Source organism: Saccoglossus kowalevskii, chromosome 7 (assembly GCF_978046115.1).
Source record: "Saccoglossus kowalevskii chromosome 7, keSacKowa6.1, whole genome shotgun sequence".
NCBI classification, from domain to species: domain Eukaryota; kingdom Metazoa; phylum Hemichordata; class Enteropneusta; family Harrimaniidae; genus Saccoglossus; species Saccoglossus kowalevskii.
In genome coordinates, this window is record NC_140647.1 from 7,074,236 (window position 1) to 7,095,095 (window position 20,860).

Genomic DNA, 20,860 nt, shown 5'->3' on the forward strand with positions numbered 1-20,860 from the left:
CAACATTACGGCACGATGTCATTAGCATCATCGAGGGTCGCAACATTACGACACAATGTCACAAGCATAATCGAGTGACGCAACATTATGACATGATATCACAAGTATCATTGAGTGTCGTAACATTATGACACAATGTCACAAGCGTTATGGAGTGTCGCAACATTACGATACAATGTCACAAGCATCATGGAGTGTCGCATCATTACAGCACGATGTCACAAGCATCATGGAGTGTTGCAACATTACGACACAATGTCAAAAGCATCATGGAGTGTCGCAACATTACGGCACGATGTCACAAGCATAATCGACTGACGCAACATTACGACATGATATCACAAGTATCATTGAGTGTCGCAACACTACGACACAATGTCACAAGCACCATGGAGTGTCGCATCATTACAGCACGAAGTCACAAGCATCATGGAGTGTTGCAACATTACGACACAATGTCAAAAGCATCATGGAGTGTCGCAACATTACGGCACGATGTCATTAGCATCATCGAGGGTCGCAACATTACGACACAATGTCACAAGCATAATCGAGTGACGCAACATTACGACATGATATCACAAGTATCATTGAGTGTCGCAACATTATGACACAATGTCACAAGCGTTATGGAGTGTCGCAACATTACGATACAATGTCACAAGCATCATGGAGTGTTGCATCATTACGGCACGATGTCATTAGCATCATCGAGGGTCGCAACATTACGACACAATGTCACAAGCATAATCGAGTGACGCAACATTACGACATGATATCACAAATATCATTGAGTGTCACAACACTACGACACAATGTCACAAGCATCATGGAGTGTCGCATCATTACAGCACGATGTCACAAGCATCATGGAGTGTTCCAACATTACGACACAATGTCAAAAGCATCATGGAGTCTCGCAACATTACGGCACGATGTCATTAGCATCATCGAGGGTCGCAACATTACGACACAATGTCACAAGCATAATCGAGTGACGCAACATTACGACATGATATCACAAGCATCATGGAGTGTCTCATCATTATGACACAATGTCACAAGCGTTATGGAGTGTCGCAACATTACGATACAATGTCACAAGCATCATGGAGTGTCGCAACATTACGGCACGATGTCATTAGCATCATCGAGGGTCGCAACATTACGACACAATGTCACAAGCATAATCGAGTGACGCAACATTACGACATGATATCACAAGTATCATTGAGTGTCGCAACACTACGACACAATGTCACAAGCATCATGGAGTGTCGCATCATTACAGCACGATGTCACAAGCATCATGGAGTGTTGCAACATTACGACACAATGTCAAAAGCATCATGGAGTGTCGCAACATTACGGTACGATGTCACAAGCATAATCGACTGACGCAACATTACGACATGATATCACAAGTATCATTGAGTGTCGCAACACTACGACACAATGTCACAAGCATCATGGAGTGTCGCATCATTACAGCACGAAGTCACAAGCATCATGGAGTGTTGCAACATTACGACACAATGTCAAAAGCATCATGGAGTGTCGCAACATTATGGCACGATGTCATTAGCATCATCGAGGGTCGCAACATTACGACACAATGTCACAAGCATAATCGAGTGACGCAACATTACGACATGATACCACAAGTATCATTGAGTGTCGCAACATTATGACACAATGTCACAAGCGTTATGGAGTGTCGCAACATTACGATACAATGTCACAAGCATCATGGAGTGTCGCATCATTACAGCACGATGTCACAAGCATCATGGAGTGTTGCAACATTACGACAATTTGTCAAAAGCATCATGGAGTGTCGCAACATTACGGCACGATGTCATTAGCATCATCGAGGGTCGCAACATTACGACACAATGTCACAAGCATAATCGAGTGACGCAACATTATGACATGATATCACAAGTATCATTGAGTGTCGTAACATTATGACACAATGTCACAAGCGTTATGGAGTGTCGCAACATTACGATACAATGTCACAAGCATCATGGAGTGTCGCATCATTACAGCACGATGTCACAAGCATCATGGAGTGTTGCAACATTACGACACAATGTCAAAAGCATCATGGAGTGTCGCAACATTACGGCACGATGTCACAAGCATAATCGACTGACGCAACATTACGACATGATATCACAAGTATCATTGAGTGTCGCAACACTACGACACAATGTCACAAGCACCATGGAGTGTCGCATCATTACAGCACGAAGTCACAAGCATCATGGAGTGTTGCAACATTACGACACAATGTCAAAAGCATCATGGAGTGTCGCAACATTACGGCACGATGTCATTAGCATCATCGAGGGTCGCAACATTACGACACAATGTCACAAGCATAATCGAGTGACGCAACATTACGACATGATATCACAAGTATCATTGAGTGTCGCAACATTATGACACAATGTCACAAGCGTTATGGAGTGTCGCAACATTACGATACAATGTCACAAGCATCATGGAGTGTTGCATCATTACGGCACGATGTCATTAGCATCATCGAGGGTCGCAACATTACGACACAATGTCACAAGCATAATCGAGTGACGCAACATTACGACATGATATCACAAATATCATTGAGTGTCACAACACTACGACACAATGTCACAAGCATCATGGAGTGTCGCATCATTACAGCACGATGTCACAAGCATCATGGAGTGTTCCAACATTACGACACAATGTCAAAAGCATCATGGAGTCTCGCAACATTACGGCACGATGTCATTAGCATCATCGAGGGTCGCAACATTACGACACAATGTCACAAGCATAATCGAGTGACGCAACATTACGACATGATATCACAAGCATCATGGAGTGTCTCATCATTATGACACAATGTCACAAGCGTTATGGAGTGTCGCAACATTACGATACAATGTCACAAGCATCATGGAGTGTCGCAACATTACGGCACGATGTCATTAGCATCATCGAGGGTCGCAACATTACGACACAATGTCACAAGCATAATCGAGTGACGCAACATTACGACATGATATCACAAGTATCATTGAGTGTTGCAACACTACGACACAATGTCACAAGCATCATGGAGTGTCGCATCATTACAGCACGATGTCACAAGCATCATGGAGTGTTGCAACATTACGACACAATGTCAAAAGCATCATGGAGTGTCGCAACATTACGGTACGATGTCACAAGCATAATCGACTGACGCAACATTACGACATGATATCACAAGTATCATTGAGTGTCGCAACACTACGACACAATGTCACAAGCATCATGGAGTGTCGCATCATTACAGCACGAAGTCACAAGCATCATGGAGTGTTGCAACATTACGACACAATGTCAAAAGCATCATGGAGTGTCGCAACATTATGGCACGATGTCATTAGCATCATCGAGGGTCGCAACATTACGACACAATGTCACAAGCATAATCGAGTGACGCAACATTACGACATGATACCACAAGTATCATTGAGTGTCGCAACATTATGACACAATGTCACAAGCGTTATGGAGTGTCGCAACATTACGATACAATGTCACAAGCATCATGGAGTGTCGCATAATTACAGCACGATGTCACAAGCATCATGGAGTGTTGCAACATTACGACACAATGTCAAAAGCATCATGGAGTGTCGCAACATTACGGCACGATGTCATTAGCATCATCGAGGGTCGCAACATTACGACACAATGTCACAAGCATAATCGAGTGACGCAACATTACGACATGATATCACAAGTATCATTGAGTGTCGCAACACTACGACACAATGTCACAAGCATCATGGAGTGTCGCATCATTACAGCACGATGTCACAAGCATCATGGAGTGTTGCAACATTACGACACAATGTCAAAAGCATCATGGAGTGTCGCAACATTACGGCACGATGTCATTAGCATCATCGAGGGTCGCAACATTACGACACAATGGCACAAGCATAATCGAGTGATGCAACATTACGACATGATATCACAAGTATCATTGAGTGTCGCAACATTATGACACAATGTCACAAGCGTTATGGAGTGTCGCAACATTACGACACGATGTCACAAGCATCATAGAGTGTCACAACATTACGACATGATGTCACAAGCTTCATTGAGTGTCGCAACATTACGACATGATATCACAAGCATCATGGAGTGTCGCAACATTACATCACGATGTCACAAGCATCATGGAGTGTTGCATCATTATGACACGATGTCACAAGCTTCATTGAGTGTCGCAACATTACGACACGATGTCACAAGCACCATGGAGTGTCGCAACACTACGATACAATGTCACAAGCATCATGGAGTGTCGCATCATTACAGCACGATGTCACAAGCATCATGGAGTGTTGCAACATTACGACACAATGTCAAAAGCATCATGGAGTGTCGCAACATTACGGCACGATGTCATTAGCATCATCGAGGGTCGCAACATTACGACACAATGTCACAAGCATAATCGAGTGACGCAACATTATGACATGATATCACAAGTATCATTGAGTGTCGCAACATTATGACACAATGTCACAAGCGTTATGGAGTGTCGCAACATTACGATACAATGTCACAAGCATCATGGAGTGTCGCATCATTACAGCACGATGTCACAAGCATCATGGAGTGTTGCAACATTACGACACAATGTCAAAAGCATCATGGAGTGTCGCAACATTACGGCACGATGTCACAAGCATAATCGAGTGACGCAACATTACGACATGATATCACAAGTATCATTGAGTGTCGCAACATTATGACACAATGTCACAAGCGTTATGGAGTGTCGCAACATTACGATACAATGTCACAAGCATCATGGAGTGTTGCATCATTACAGCATGATGTCACAAGCATCATGGAGTGTTGCAACATTATGACACAATGTCAAAAGCATCATGGAGTGTCGCAACATTATGGCACGATGTCATTAGCATCATCGAGGGTTGCAACATTACGACACAATGTCACAAGCATAATCGAGTGACGCAACATTACGACATGATATCACAAGTATCATCGAGTGTCGCAACACTACGACACAATGTCACAAGCATCATGGAGTGTCGCATCATTACAGCACGATGTCACAAGCATCATGGAGTGTTCCAACATTACGACACAATGTCAAAAGCATCATGGAGTCTCGCAACATTACGGCACGATGTCATTAGCATCATCGAGGGTCGCAACATTACGACACAATGTCACAAACATAATCGAGTGACGCAACATTACGACATGATATCACAAGTATCATTGAGTGTCGCAACATTATGACACAATGTCACAAGCGTTATGGAGTGTCGCAACATTACGACACGATGTCACAAGCATCATGGAGTGTCACAACATTACGACATGATGTCACAAGCTTCATTGAGTGTCGCAACATTACGACACAATGTCACAAGCATCATGGAGTGTTGCAACATTACAGCACGATGTCACAAGCATCATGGAGTGTCGCAACATTACGACACGATGTCATTAGCATCATCGAGGGTCGCAACATTCCGACACAATGTCACAAGCATCATGGAGTGTTGCAACATTACGACACACAAGCATCATGGAGTGTCGCAACATTACGACACGATGTCACAAGCATCATGGAGTGTCACAACATTACGACATGATGTCACAAGCTTCATTGAGTGTCGCAACAGTATGACATGATGTCACAAGCTTCATTGAGTGTTGCAATATTACGACATGATATTACAAGCATCATGGAGTGTCTCATCATTACAGCACGATGTCACAAGCATCATGGAGTGTCGCAACATTACGGCACGATGTCATTAGCATCATCGAGGGTCGCAACATTACAACACAATGTCACAAGCATAATCGAGTGACGCAACATTACGACATGATATCACAAGTATCATTGAGTGTCGCAACACTACGACACAATGTCACAAGCATCATGGAGTGTCGCATCATTACAGCACGATGTCACAAGCATCATGGAGTGTTCCAACATTACGACACAATGTCAAAAGCATCATGGAGTCTCGCAACATTACGGCACGATGTCATTAGCATCATCGAGGGTCGCAACATTACGACACAATGTCACAAGCATAATCGAGTGACGCAACATTACGACATGATATCACAAGCTTCATTGAGTGTCGCAACAGTACGACATGATGTCACAAGCTTCATTGAGTGTTGCAATATTACGACATGATATTACAAGCATCATGGAGTGTCTCATCATTACAGCACGATGTCACAAGCATCATGGAGTGTTGCATCATTATGACATGACGTCACAAGCTTCATTGAGTGTCGCAACATTACGACATGATATCACAAGCATCATGGAGTGTCGCAACATTACAACACGATGTCACAAGCATTATGGAGTGTCGCAACATTACAACACAATGTCACTAGCATCATAAAGTGTCGCAACATTACGACACAATGTCACAAGCATCATGGAGTGTTGCAACATTACAGCACGATGTCACAAGCATCATGGAGTGTCGCAACATTACGACACGATGTCATTAGCATCATCGAGGGTCGCAACATTCCGACACAATGTCACAAGCATCATGGAGTGTTGCAACATTACGACACACAAGCATCATGGAGTGTCCCAACATTACGACACGATGTCACAAGCATAATCGAGTGTTGCAACTTTACGACACAATGTCACAAGCATCATGGAGTGTTGCAACATTACGACACGATGTCACAAGCATAATCGAGTGTTGCAACATTACGACACAATGTCACAAGCATCATGGAGTGTCCCAACATTACGACACGATGTCACAAGCATAATCGAGTGTTGCAACATTACGACACAATGTCACAAGCATCATGGAGTGTCCCAACATTACGACACGATGTCACAAGCATCATCGAGTGTCGCAACATTACGACACACAAGCATTATGGAGTATCCCAACATTACGACACGATGTCACAAGCATCATCGAGTGTTGCAACATTACGACACAATGTCACAAGCATCACGGAGTGTTGCATCACTACAGCACGATGTCACAAGCATTATGGAGTGTCGCAACATTACGGCACGATGTCATTAGCGTCATCGAGGGTCGCAACATGACGACACAATGTCACAAGCATTATGAAGTGTAGCAACATTACAACACGATGTCACAAGAATCATGGAGTGTTGCAACATTACGACACACAAGCATCATGGAGTGTCCCAACATTAAGACACAATGTCACAAGCATCATGGAGTGTCACAACATTACGACACGATTTCACAAGCATCATCGAGTGTCGCAACATTACGACACGGTGTCACAAGCATCATGCAGTATTGCATCATTATGACATGATGTCACAAGCTTCATTGAGTGTCGCAACATTACGACAAGATATCACAAGCATCATGGAGTGTCGCACCATCACGACTTGATGTCACAAGCATCATGAAGTGTCGCAACATTACGACACAATGTCACAAGCACCATAGTGTGTCGCAACATTACGACACAATGTCACAAGCATTATGGAGTGTCGCAACATTACGACATGATATCACAAGCATCGTGGAGTGTCACAACATTGCGACATGATGTCACAAGCTTCATTGAGTGTCGCAACATTTCGACATGATGTCACAAGCTCCATTGAGTGTTGCAACATTACGACATAATATTACAAGCATCATGGAGTGTCGCATCATCACAGCACGATGTCACAATCATCATGGAGTGTTGCATCATTATGACACGATATCACAAGTATCATTGAGTGTCGCAACACTACGACACAATGTCACAAGCACCATGGAGTGTCGCATCATTACAGCACGAAGTCACAAGCATCATGGAGTGTTGCAACATTACGACACAATGTCAAAAGCATCATGGAGTGTTGCAACATTACGGCACGATGTCATTAGCATCATCGAGGGTCGCAACATTACGACACAATGTCACAAGCATAATCGAGTGACGCAACATTACGACATGATATCACAAGTATCATTGAGTGTCGCAACACTACGACACAATGTCACAAGCATCATGGAGTGTCGCAACATTACGGCACGATGTCATTAGCGTCATCGAGGGTCGCAACATGACGACACAATGTCACAAGCATAATCGAGTGACGCAACATTACGACATGATATCACAAGTATCATTGAGTGTCGCAACACTACGACACAATGTCACAAGCATCATGGAGTGTCGCAACATTACGGCACGATGTCATTAGCGTCATCGAGGGTCGCAACATTACGACACAATGTCACAAGCATAATCGAGTGACGCAACATTACGACATGATATCACAAGTATCATTGAGTGTCGCAACACTACAGCACGATGTCACAAGCATTATGGAGTGTCGCAACATTACGGCACGATGTCATTAGCGTCATCGAGGGTCGCAACATGACGACACAATGTCACAAGCATTATGAAGTGTAGCAACATTACAACACGATGTCACAAGAATCATGGAGTGTTGCAACATTACGACACACAAGCATCATGGAGTGTCCCAACATTAAGACACAATGTCACAAGCATCATGGAGTGTCACAACGTTACGACATGATGTCACAAGCATCATCGAGTGTCGCATCACTACAGCACGATGTCACAAGCAAAATGGAGTGTCGCAACATTACGACACGATTTCACAAGCATCATCGAGTGTCGCAACATTACGACACGGTGTCACAAGCATCATGCAGTATTGCATCATTATGACATGATGTCACAAGCTTCATTGAGTGTCGCAACATTACGACAAGATATCACAAGCATCATGGAGTGTCGCACCATCACGACTTGATGTCACAAGCATCATGAAGTGTCGCAACATTACGACACAATGTCACAAGCACCATAGTGTGTCGCAACATTACGACACAATGTCACAAGCATTATGGAGTGTCGCAACATTACGACATGATATCACAAGCATCGTGGAGTGTCACAACATTGCGACATGATGTCACAAGCTTCATTGAGTGTCGCAACATTTCGACATGATGTCACAAGCTCCATTGAGTGTTGCAACATTACGACATAATATTACAAGCATCATGGAGTGTCGCATCATCACAGCACGATGTCACAATCATCATGGAGTGTTGCATCATTATGACACGATGTCACAAGCTTCATTGAGTGTCGCAACATTACGACATCATATCACAAGCATCATCGACTGACGCAACATTACGACATGATATCACAAGTATCATTGAGTGTCGCAACACTACGACACAATGTCACAAGCACCATGGAGTGTCGCATCATTACAGCACGAAGTCACAAGCATCATGGAGTGTTGCAACATTACGACACAATGTCAAAAGCATCATGGAGTGTTGCAACATTACGGCACAATGTCATTAGCATCATCGAGGGTCGCAACATTACGACACAATGTCACAAGCATAATCGAGTGACGCAACATTACGACATGATATCACAAGTATCATTGAGTGTCGCAACACTACGACACAATGTCACAAGCATCATGGAGTGTCGCATCATTACAGCACGATGTCACAAGCATCATGAAGTGTCGCAACATTACGACACAATGTCACAAGCACCATAGTGTGTCGCAACATTACGACACAATGTCACAAGCATTATGGAGTGTCGCAACATTACGACATGATATCACAAGCATCGTGGAGTGTCACAACATTGCGACATGATGTCACAAGCTTCATTGAGTGTCGCAACATTTCGACATGATGTCACAAGCGTTATGGAGTGTCGCAACATTACGATACAATGTCACAAGCATCATGGAGTGTCGCAACATTACGACACGATTTCACAAGCATCATCGAGTGTCGCAACATTACGACACGGTGTCACAAGCATCATGCAGTATTGCATCATTATGACATGATGTCACAAGCTTCATTGAGTGTCGCAACATTACGACAAGATATCACAAGCATCATGGAGTGTCGCACCATCACGACTTGATGTCACAAGCATCATGAAGTGTCGCAACATTACGACACAATGTCACAAGCACCATAGTGTGTCGCAACATTACGACACAATGTCACAAGCATTATGGAGTGTCGCAACATTACGACATGATATCACAAGCATCGTGGAGTGTCACAACATTGCGACATGATGTCACAAGCTTCATTGAGTGTCGCAACATTTCGACATGATGTCACAAGCTCCATTGAGTGTTGCAACATTACGACATAATATTACAAGCATCATGGAGTGTCGCATCATCACAGCACGATGTCACAATCATCATGGAGTGTTGCATCATTATGACACGATGTCACAAGCTTCATTGAGTGTCGCAACATTACGACATCATATCACAAGCATCATCGACTGACGCAACATTACGACATGATATCACAAGTATCATTGAGTGTCGCAACACTACGACACAATGTCACAAGCACCATGGAGTGTCGCATCATTACAGCACGAAGTCACAAGCATCATGGAGTGTTGCAACATTACGACACAATGTCAAAAGCATCATGGAGTGTTGCAACATTACGGCACGATGTCATTAGCATCATCGAGGGTCGCAACATTACGACACAATGTCACAAGCATAATCGAGTGACGCAACATTACGACATGATATCACAAGTATCATTGAGTGTCGCAACACTACGACACAATGTCACAAGCATCATGGAGTGTCGCATCATTACAGCACGATGTCACAAGCATCATGAAGTGTCGCAACATTACGACACAATGTCACAAGCACCATAGTGTGTCGCAACATTACGACACAATGTCACAAGCATTATGGAGTGTCGCAACATTACGACATGATATCACAAGCATCGTGGAGTGTCACAACATTGCGACATGATGTCACAAGCTTCATTGAGTGTCGCAACATTTCGACATGATGTCACAAGCGTTATGGAGTGTCGCAACATTACGATACAATGTCACAAGCATCATGGAGTGTCGCATCATTACAGCACGATGTCACAAGCATCATGGAGTGTTGCAACATTACGACACAATGTCAAAAGCATCATGGAGTGTCGCAACATTACGGCACGATGTCACAAGCATAATCGACTGACGCAACATTACGACATGATATCACAAGTATCATTGAGTGTCGCAACACTACGACATGATATCACAAGTATCATTGAGTGTCGCAACACTACGACACAATGTCACAAGCATCATGGAGTGTCGCATCATTACAGCACGATGTCACAAGCATCATGGAGTGTTGCAACATTACAACACAATGTCATAAGCATCATGGAGTGTCGCAACATTACGGCACGATGTCATTAGCATCATCGAGGGTCGCAACATTACGACACAATGTCACAAGCATAATCGAGTGATGCAACATTACGACATGATATCACAAGCATTATGGAGTGTCGCATCATCACGACACAATGTCACAAACATTATGGAGTGTCACAACATTACGGCACGATGTCATTAGCATCATGGAGTGTCGCATCATTACAGCACGATGTCACAAGCATCATGGAGTGTCACAACATTACGACACAATGTCACAAGCATCATGGAGTGTGGCAACATTACGACACAATGTCACAAGCACCATGGAGTGTCGCAACTTTACGACACAATGTCACAGGCATCATGGAGTGTGGCAACATTACGGCACGATGTCATTAGCATCATGGAGTGTTGCAACATTACGACACAATGTCACAAGCATCATCGAGGGTCGCAACATTATGACACAATGTCACAAGCATAATCGAGTGACACAACATTACGACATGATATCACAAGCATTATGGAGTGTCGCATCATCACGACACAATGTCACAAGCATTATGGAGTGTCGCAACATTACGACACGATGTCACAAGCATCATGGAGTGTCGCAACATTACGACACGATGGCACAAGCATCATGGAGTGTCGTAACATTACTACACGATGTCACAAGCACCATGGAGTGTCGCAACATTATGACATGATATCACAAGCACCATGGAGTGTTGTAACATTACGACACGATGTCACAAGCATCATGGAGTGTCGCAACATTACCACACGATGTCACAAGCATCATGGAGTGTCACAACATTACGACATGATGTTACAAGCTTCATTGAATGTCGCAACATTACGACATGATATTACAAGCACCATGGAGTGTCGCATCATTACAACATGATGTCACAAGCATCATGGAGTGTTGCATCATAGAGTGTTGCATCATTATGTCACGATGTCACAAGCTTCATTGAGTGTCGCAACATTACGACATGATATCACAAGCATCATGGTGTGTCGCAACATTACAACACGATGTCACAAGCATTATGGAGTGTCGCATCATCACGACACAATGTCACAAGCATTATGGAGTGTCGCAACATTACGACACGATGTCACAAGCATCATGGAGTGTCGCAACATTACGACACGATGGCACAAGCATCATGGAGTGTCGCAACATTACCACACGATGTCACAAGCATCATGGAGTGTCACAACATTACGACATGATGTCACAAGCTTCATTGAATGTCGCAACATTACGACATGATATTACAAGCACCATGGAGTGTCGCATCATTACAACATGATGCCACAAGCATCATGGAGTGTTGCATCATAGAGTGTTGCATCATTATGTCACGATGTCACAAGCTTCATTGAGTGTCGCAACATTACGACATGATATCACAAGCATCATGGTGCGTCGCAACATTGCAACACGATGTCACAAGCATTATGGAGTGTCGCAACATTACGACAAAATGTCACAAGCATTATGGAGTGTCGCAACACTACGACACAATGTCACAAGCATCATGGAGTGTCGCATCATTACAGCACGATGTCACATGCATCATGGAGTGTCGCAACATTACGGCACGATGTCATTAGCATCATCGATGGTCGCAACATTACGAAACAATGTCACAAGCATAATCGAGTGTCGCAACATTACAACATGATATCACAAGTATTATGGAGTGTCGCATCATCACGACACGATGTCACAAGCATCATGGAGTGTCGCAACATTCCGACACGATGGCACAAGCATCATGGAGTGTCGTAACATTACGACACGATGTCACAAGCATAATGGAATGTCGCAACATTACAACACGATGTCACAAGCATCATGGAGTGTCGCAACATTACAACCTGACGTCACAAGCACCATGGAGTGTTGCAACATTATGACATGATATCACAAGCAGCATTGGGTGTCGCAACATTACATCACGGTGTCCCATGATAAGCGAAGACACACTGACGGGACACAATAATAGTTCGCGACATTCATAAAACAACTATTCAAATTTATCTATGTTAATAAGTGAGTTGGAACAAATAAAAGTATCGCAAATAATGGTATTGCAAATAAAATTCGACAAAAACAGATTATTAATCACACCATCGATCGTATTACCAATCGCCAGTCGATGTTATGTTTATTTAACTCTCGTCAAACCGTGACAGAAGCAATTAGTTTGATGTTCTTTTTTCCGCGATGCAGGGTTTCACATCAAACATATCTCCGGTGGCAGGGATTTTCTTCAGGTCGAAGAGGACAATATGACGTCACTGGAATAGGTATTCCCGATGGATATTCCCGTAAAATGAACATGCCTGCTTCAGATACTGTCCACAGTCTTTTAAGAGAAATGTACAATACATGTTTTTCTATGCATGTAGGATGTAAGGAACAACAACAGTAAATACCAAGAGGTCCACAGCACTTTGGAAGTTAGTGGACCCGGCTACCTGATTTCCTGGCGTGGGGAGTTCAACAACAAGAAAATGGCTGTTACACGAGTTACGTACGGTTTAGCGACCTGAATCCCGTGAAAAACCACTTCAGAAAAAGAATTTTTGTCGCGATGTTCGCGTCGGTGAGTGTTTAATAAACATGCTATCGATTGGTATCAGTTTCGATCACGTGATATGAGGAAATGGTGTACTTTTGTCGACATTATTTGCGACGCCATTTGGCGTTGCACGTTTATGTTATTCAAAACATTGTAAGGAGCCACACCTCTTCTGTGTCGATAACATTTCAATATCCAAAATTAACAAAATCAAGGACACCAAATGTACCAGAAATGACTGAAAAGCCACCACAAAGACGAAGGACCGACACAAAACGAGCTATGGACCCACAGCTATGTTTATCGTATTAATACGGTTACCGTTCATCCAGTTTCACTCGTCTCAACACGACTTCGCCAATCTTCACGTACTTCCATTTATCCTACAATAGACAGGAATTTAACATGGTTAATGTCATCTTTCCCGGGCAATCATAATCAATACAATACAATGTTGCCCTGAGACCTTACCTCATCATACGCATCTCTTCCGGATACAACAAAGTTGGGTCTCAGATTTCTGTCAGTGATTGGTTCTTGCATTTTGCTATTGAGGTCTGCCAAAGACGCCTGGCTGTGCAGCATATAACTGGCGTCTTCTTGATACACCATCTACATTATAAAAATAGAGAATTGTATAATCAATGTAGCCACTCATTCACACCATTATTCTATTCATATGCAAATTACTGTATATCTTTGTTTTATTTCTGATGAAAATGATGAATCAAATGAATACTACTCAGCAGACAGATCTTTTCATTCTTCACAGAGATTGTAGAATTGATATAACATAACAGTCACAGGGATATGTTTTTTTTTTCAAATTTACGCATTCTAAAGATTTCACTATTTAAATGTGAAAACGAAATAATGAAATTATGGTGAAAATGAAAAAAAACAATATAATTTAAAAAGAAAAAATAGTTTACCCAAATGGCTGTGACTGTTATGTTTTTCGTGTTTTATTCTACATTATCAAGAAAAGAATATTGTGGTATCCCTTTCACTTTCTCCACAGTACTCATTTGTATCTTCAGTGAAGGAGGTATTTACAGTCACATGACTACATAAAGGTTGTATCTACGTAACGTCAATTTTCAATTAGAGTGAATTTATAAAATATAAAAAATATAGTTTGATATGGTGTCAAAATAATTACTAACTCAACTCTACAAGGTTGTCATCGCGTGAGAAGCTTTGAAACCTGCGTCTTACGCTTTTTTTCAATTTGCGTGGTTACCTGTGCCAGAGTAGTTGTTTTCCGGGTTCGTGGAAATAACATAGCTATTGACTCGGGTACGAATACATCTCGGAGTAAATAAAGTCCAAAAACCTAGTTTTGAAATTGAGTCCGCCGATATTGTGCCATCACAGTCGGATTCACATTGACACAACCCAATCTCGAAAAACTTAATTTAATTAAATTATTGCTTACATTTTTAGTTTTCATTTTTTATTGCACTTGTTACAGAACGAAACGTGGCACTCTGTTACAATTTCACAAACCCACATAAAAAATGATTATAATTTGACACATTAATTAATTAATTAATAATTACAGCACATGGTATAAAACATAATCTTTAATTATTGATACATTGTTAACAACTTAAATAAAACTGTGAGAAAAAACGAGTATCGTTAAGGTGTGTTTGTTTATAACTATTGATACATTAATTCTTCCATGTAATAATAAAAACAACAACAACAACAACAACAATAATATAACTAAATAAAGTAAAATAAACCAGAAACAACTGAATAAAATAAACCACACCAAAAAAAAAAAAAAAAAAAACATTTAAAATAATACAATAACAAGATTGACAATCTTTGTGGAAAATTTACTTACGCAGTCACCCTCCTCTCCAAGTTGTATAGGAGGCCTAGCCTTCCCTATTTCGCGCCGTATAAGATTATCATCGTCACCATGTACTAGTTTCATCGGCTTCCCAAAATATTGCGTCAACCATTGCTCTGCTTTCGCCCCACAGTATTTACCTTGAGCATTCTGTCTCCACAACCTGTCGTTGACGAAGTAATTATTACTTATTTAATAATGTTGAATGTTGTTTGTAGTCTGTGTAATCTTCGGACTGATGTCTGGTTTTACAAATCAGGGTTCTCGAAATCATATATTTGACCTGCTTAAAAACACGATGTGGGAATGTTCTTACGAGTGTCCTACAAACCTTTACAGTAATAATTTGTGACTCTGTGACGTAAACACCCGCATTGTTGGACGAAGCATTGTAGACTATTGCAACAACTTACATGATTCGGTTGTGGATTGCGTAGTTCGCCATTTGGAAATTGACCATTAAATATAAGACTATAGATTTAATTAATAGCCAAACAGTATAGCTATGTGATATGTAGTACCTGAAGCTAATAGTTTTCCTTTCGTGTTCTGGTAGTGTGTTGGTATCAATAGGCACCTCAAGCCTCGACATATTTGGGGCGTCCAATAGTAAATATCGGCCATCTTCGGAAGCGGTCGGTGATATTAAGGCCATGGTTGGCTCGTGGCTAATGCCCCGAAATTGATTCTCTTCATTCAGAATAATCCAATGCCTGTATAAAACACGGTTATTATTTGTAAATCATTATAACCATACACACATTGTGATTGCAGTGTGAATAACACAAACATATTTCCAATTCTTAAAGTGGGAAACTGAAAAGCCAGTTAATTCGCTGTAAGATTAGGATTAGAAGTTTCTGTTACCCCTTAATACATTTTTGAACCACCGTATTCATATTGCAAATTTTCAAATTTATCTTGAAATAGGTTTACTTAATGGTGTTGTGATGAATTTGTTTTTGTGTATCTGTTAATCGACTTAATTAGATTACTAGTGAATGGATGTGTTATATCTGGCACCGTTTAGGCCATTTGAGGTTCTGGACGGAACTTGGTTCAGTGATTTGGAACTAATTACGAGATAACCGTCGCTATTCGGACTACTATTTCTGACGTTTAGTATTCGTAGTTATTAATGTAGTGAACGATTAATCAAAAGATATGACGTGTTCAGTACTTAGTTTGATTGGCTGTATGATTGAAGGTTACGCCCTAGAGTCTTTTTACTGCTTTGTAATTGGTTAAGGTTTTGAAAATGAATAAAGTTGTTTTAGTTGGTCTTGGCGAGTACACGAGAACAGACGCAGTCCTGGAGAGTCTTGGGGAGAGTCTTGACGCAGTCTAGCAGAGAGTCTTGGGTCAGTCTTGCGATAGTCTTGGGGACTTTTCCCCAGGGCGCTGTGTCTTATATAGTGCTCGACTGACCGACTAAGACGAGAGTTGAAACGTATTTCGTTGTGTGTGTCTTATTTGACTGTAAGGTTTAAGTGACGTTCCCGATCCCGTACCTCAAGGGGACGTGATAGAGAGACGAGACGAGATTCACCCCTGGCAAGTGTGGAGAACCCAGAGAGGAAAAAGAATTTCCCCTGATAGTGTATTGCAGCACGGTAATTTATTATCAGCACTACACTTACTGAACATAAACAGGTGCAATATTAACCTTACATTATGATCAAAGTCCACCACCTCAGACGAGTGTGCATATCGATAAATTGCTCAATCAGAAATATTCCCAAGGAGATTTTTGATTCAAACTCCGCTTCACAAGAGATAAATTAAGTGCAAATGTATATGTGTGTGAATATATCTTATGTTCTATTGGCGGCGTTGCCCTTCCAAAATCAAGCTGAAACCCTTTGTGTCAGCGAAATTTGTCCCTCAAAATGCAGGAAATAACGTTTCAGAGGGTCTATATTTCAATTTTTAAGGTGATAAGGGGGAGCATGTCCCCCGGCGCAAGGTTGGTGAGCAGATCTCACCCAATGCCAAATTTCGTGCCGCCGCCTCTGTGTTCGTTGCATATGTACTTTTGACCTACTCTGAAACACAGACCTGCGCACTTACCTGTCCTTGAGCACGCCACATACCAGTCCCACTTTACTGCAGTACGCATTCTGGAGCTGTAAACCACGGCACGATTTCACGGGATGTACAAAAATTCTCGATAACGTGCCCACAGACTTGTAAACTCTTTTTCGATGGACTGATTTATAAAGTATCGCTCCAACTGTTATACCTGCACATGTAGCCAACACTCCCAACACTACTTCTCGACTAAAAAAACTATGGGACATCGTGAGTTACGGATCTATATGTTCTAAATTGGTCATGTGTTTAGTTATCGGGTTCAAAGGTAAATTATAGGTTAGGTCATCGGTGAAAATTCGCTACTCATAGTCGGCCCATTAATCAAGTAGAGTAAATAATTAGAAGTATATATTTAATAAGTTTTCAAGTTTCTTTCATAAATGGGCGTTACGCATTTGCAATGATCGATGATTTAATGTTTATCTGTAAAAATGTTTGCCAGTTAATAAAACGAGACCCATATTCGTGGTTTATTTGTTCCCTTTTTTTGTTTTGGGTAGATCCCACTACTTGATAATATTAGTCAACAATTTTAATAATAGTCAGATTCATGCGCGATTTGGATCACCCTGTTCAAGGTCGTACGATTTATTATCACATTATTTGGTATAGAATATACACCCTGTCTTAGTTGTACAATCATTAGTTATATTGTATTTAATATCAGGTGAAAGGTTGATGAAATATAGAATATTAAATAATAAAAATTAAATAACTCTATTTTTCAGATGCAACTATGAGACATCAGTGTTGCATTTTATATTCTTAAATAACGTGCATAATATAACTCGATTAGTAGTAGTACTAAGCATTCCTTTCCTTACCAATCACTTATTGTTTGAAACAATCAGTGCATGCTAACTGATCAACACTTTGCAAGAATAATTTCATTTATCATTATCCAAATGTATATAATTTCGAGTCATTAAACACTAAATATTTGCATTTTTCTTCTTTTTAAGTAGGTAGAATCATGTCCAAGTACTATGTATGTGTAGTGAATAGAAACATTATTATTTAAAACTACCTGATGGATAATTTGTATGCGTAACAGTGATGGAGGTCCCTAGCACACGCCCAAGAGGCTAACCTTTCAGAAAATGCCGAGGGAGAGAAAGCTATTTCTCAAGATGATCTTCTGTTTCTGAACATTCTGTTCAGTATCCAGGAACAAATGGTCACAACAGTATGCCAGCTCCCTTTAAATTTGAAAGACCAACAATGCCTAATAACAGGTGAATAGCAGTGATACATATAAATCGCCAACAAGAGAAATTTACCACTGACCCCAAGTTCTACTCAGACTACAAGAAGTTCATGGACGATAATATAGAGTAGAGTGATGTGGTGGAGGTTGTTGGCCAGGGCGATAAAGAAAATATCTGATACATGCCACACCACGATGTATGCGGAGAGTAGTGTTTGTTCTGCACGTCATACTGACATCTCACTGAATAACTATAATAATCCTGACTTAACCAGACTTACCCAACTATTTGGTGTACTGTGCAGGTTTAGAAATAACCTATAATAATGTGTCACAAATGGAAGATGTTTCTATAGTTTCTTGTTCATGAACATGATCACTTCTACTTAAGGTTTTTATGGTGAGAAAACAGCAATATCAACAAAGTAACAAATTAATAAAAAGAGCTTTAGGAATCCAGTTGGGTGTAGAAACAGACAAAGAGCGATTGCGTACACGTCGGAATATCCTGTCCATAGTTGAATCCATGATTCACTAGTATTTCTTGCCCTTTTTATTCTCAGAGAGATGTGCAGGAATGTAGTTAATATCCCTCAATTGATGGAAGGTCAAAGTCAAATTAATTATCATTCCAGCTTCATAGCTAACAGCAGCACTAGTCTCTGCAAATATGTTCAAAGTCCTTCTAGACAGATTCTCAAGTTATCTTGGTGTACATTGCCAACAAGATCCAAACAATCAGGCTTCTGTGCATAGAAGAACCTTCATAAATGAGCTTCACATTGGTTCAGACTTGTGGGAAAGTGTGCTGAAATTACCCGATCAGCCAACCCATGTGACAATATTTTCAACTACTTCATCACTAGAGTTGGACTACAACCGTAGTCACACATAAGTTGAAAAATAAGGACGGTAGAAGGACAGGAAGAAGATAGATAACCATAGAATTGATTCAAGCTGAAGTCTTCGCTGAGGAAATTCATAAAACGAACACATCAGCAAAGGTAAAGGGAAATAGCAGCATTTGTAAGTTAAACCAATTTCTAGATAATGATGGGGTTCTGAGAGTTTGTTTAAGCAAAGTGAAGATTCCAGACATGATGGAGCACCCAGCTATTGTGCATATAGATAGCTGCGTCATGTGTCACTCATTTCTCACCTTCACAATGAGGTTCAGCACCAAGGACGCGGAATGACTGTACAGATAGTGGAATGAGCTCACATGGGAATTCGTGTACGTATAGTGGAATGAGTTCACATAGGTGTACGTATAGTGAAATGAGCTCACATAGGAATGCGTGTACGTATAGTGAAACGAGTTCATATAGGAATGCGTGTACGGATAGTGGAATGAGTTCACATATGAATGCGTGTACGTATAGTGGAATGAGCTCACATAGGAATGCGTATACGGATAGTGGAATGAGTTGACATAGAAATGCTTGTACGGATAGTGGAATGAGCTCACATAGGAATGCGTGTACGAATAGTGGAATGAGCTCACATAGGAATGCGTCTACGAATAGTGGAATGAGCTCACATAGGAATGCGTGTACGGACAGTGGAATGAGCTCACATAGGAATGCGTGCTCGAATAGTGGAATGAGCTCACATAGGAATGCCTGTACGAATAGTGGAATGAGCTCACATAGGAATGCGTGTTCGAATAGTGGAATGAGCTCACATAGAAATACGTGTACGAATAGTGGAATGAGCTCACATAGGAATGCCTGTACGAATAGTGGAATGAGCTCACATAGGAATGCGTGTACGAAT

At 41.3% G+C, this 20,860-nt stretch overlaps 1 protein-coding gene across 1 annotated transcript in view; it reads right to left on the minus strand.

Moving 5' to 3' along the window:
* LOC100368608 (mitochondrial amidoxime-reducing component 1-like) overlaps positions 1–18,083 on the minus strand; it is a 33,848-nt gene extending 15,765 nt beyond the window's left edge. Inside the window, exons 1-5 of the mRNA XM_085501642.1 lie at positions 17,854–18,083; positions 16,305–16,496; positions 15,775–15,946; positions 14,391–14,531; positions 14,241–14,302 (exon numbers count right to left, since the gene is read on the minus strand). Of these exons, the coding sequence (XP_085357768.1) occupies positions 14,241–14,302; positions 14,391–14,531; positions 15,775–15,946; positions 16,305–16,496; positions 17,854–18,083 (797 nt within the window). The remainder of the gene's footprint in view (positions 1–14,240; positions 14,303–14,390; positions 14,532–15,774; positions 15,947–16,304; positions 16,497–17,853) is intronic.
* Positions 18,084–20,860: the final 2,777 nt, after the last annotated feature.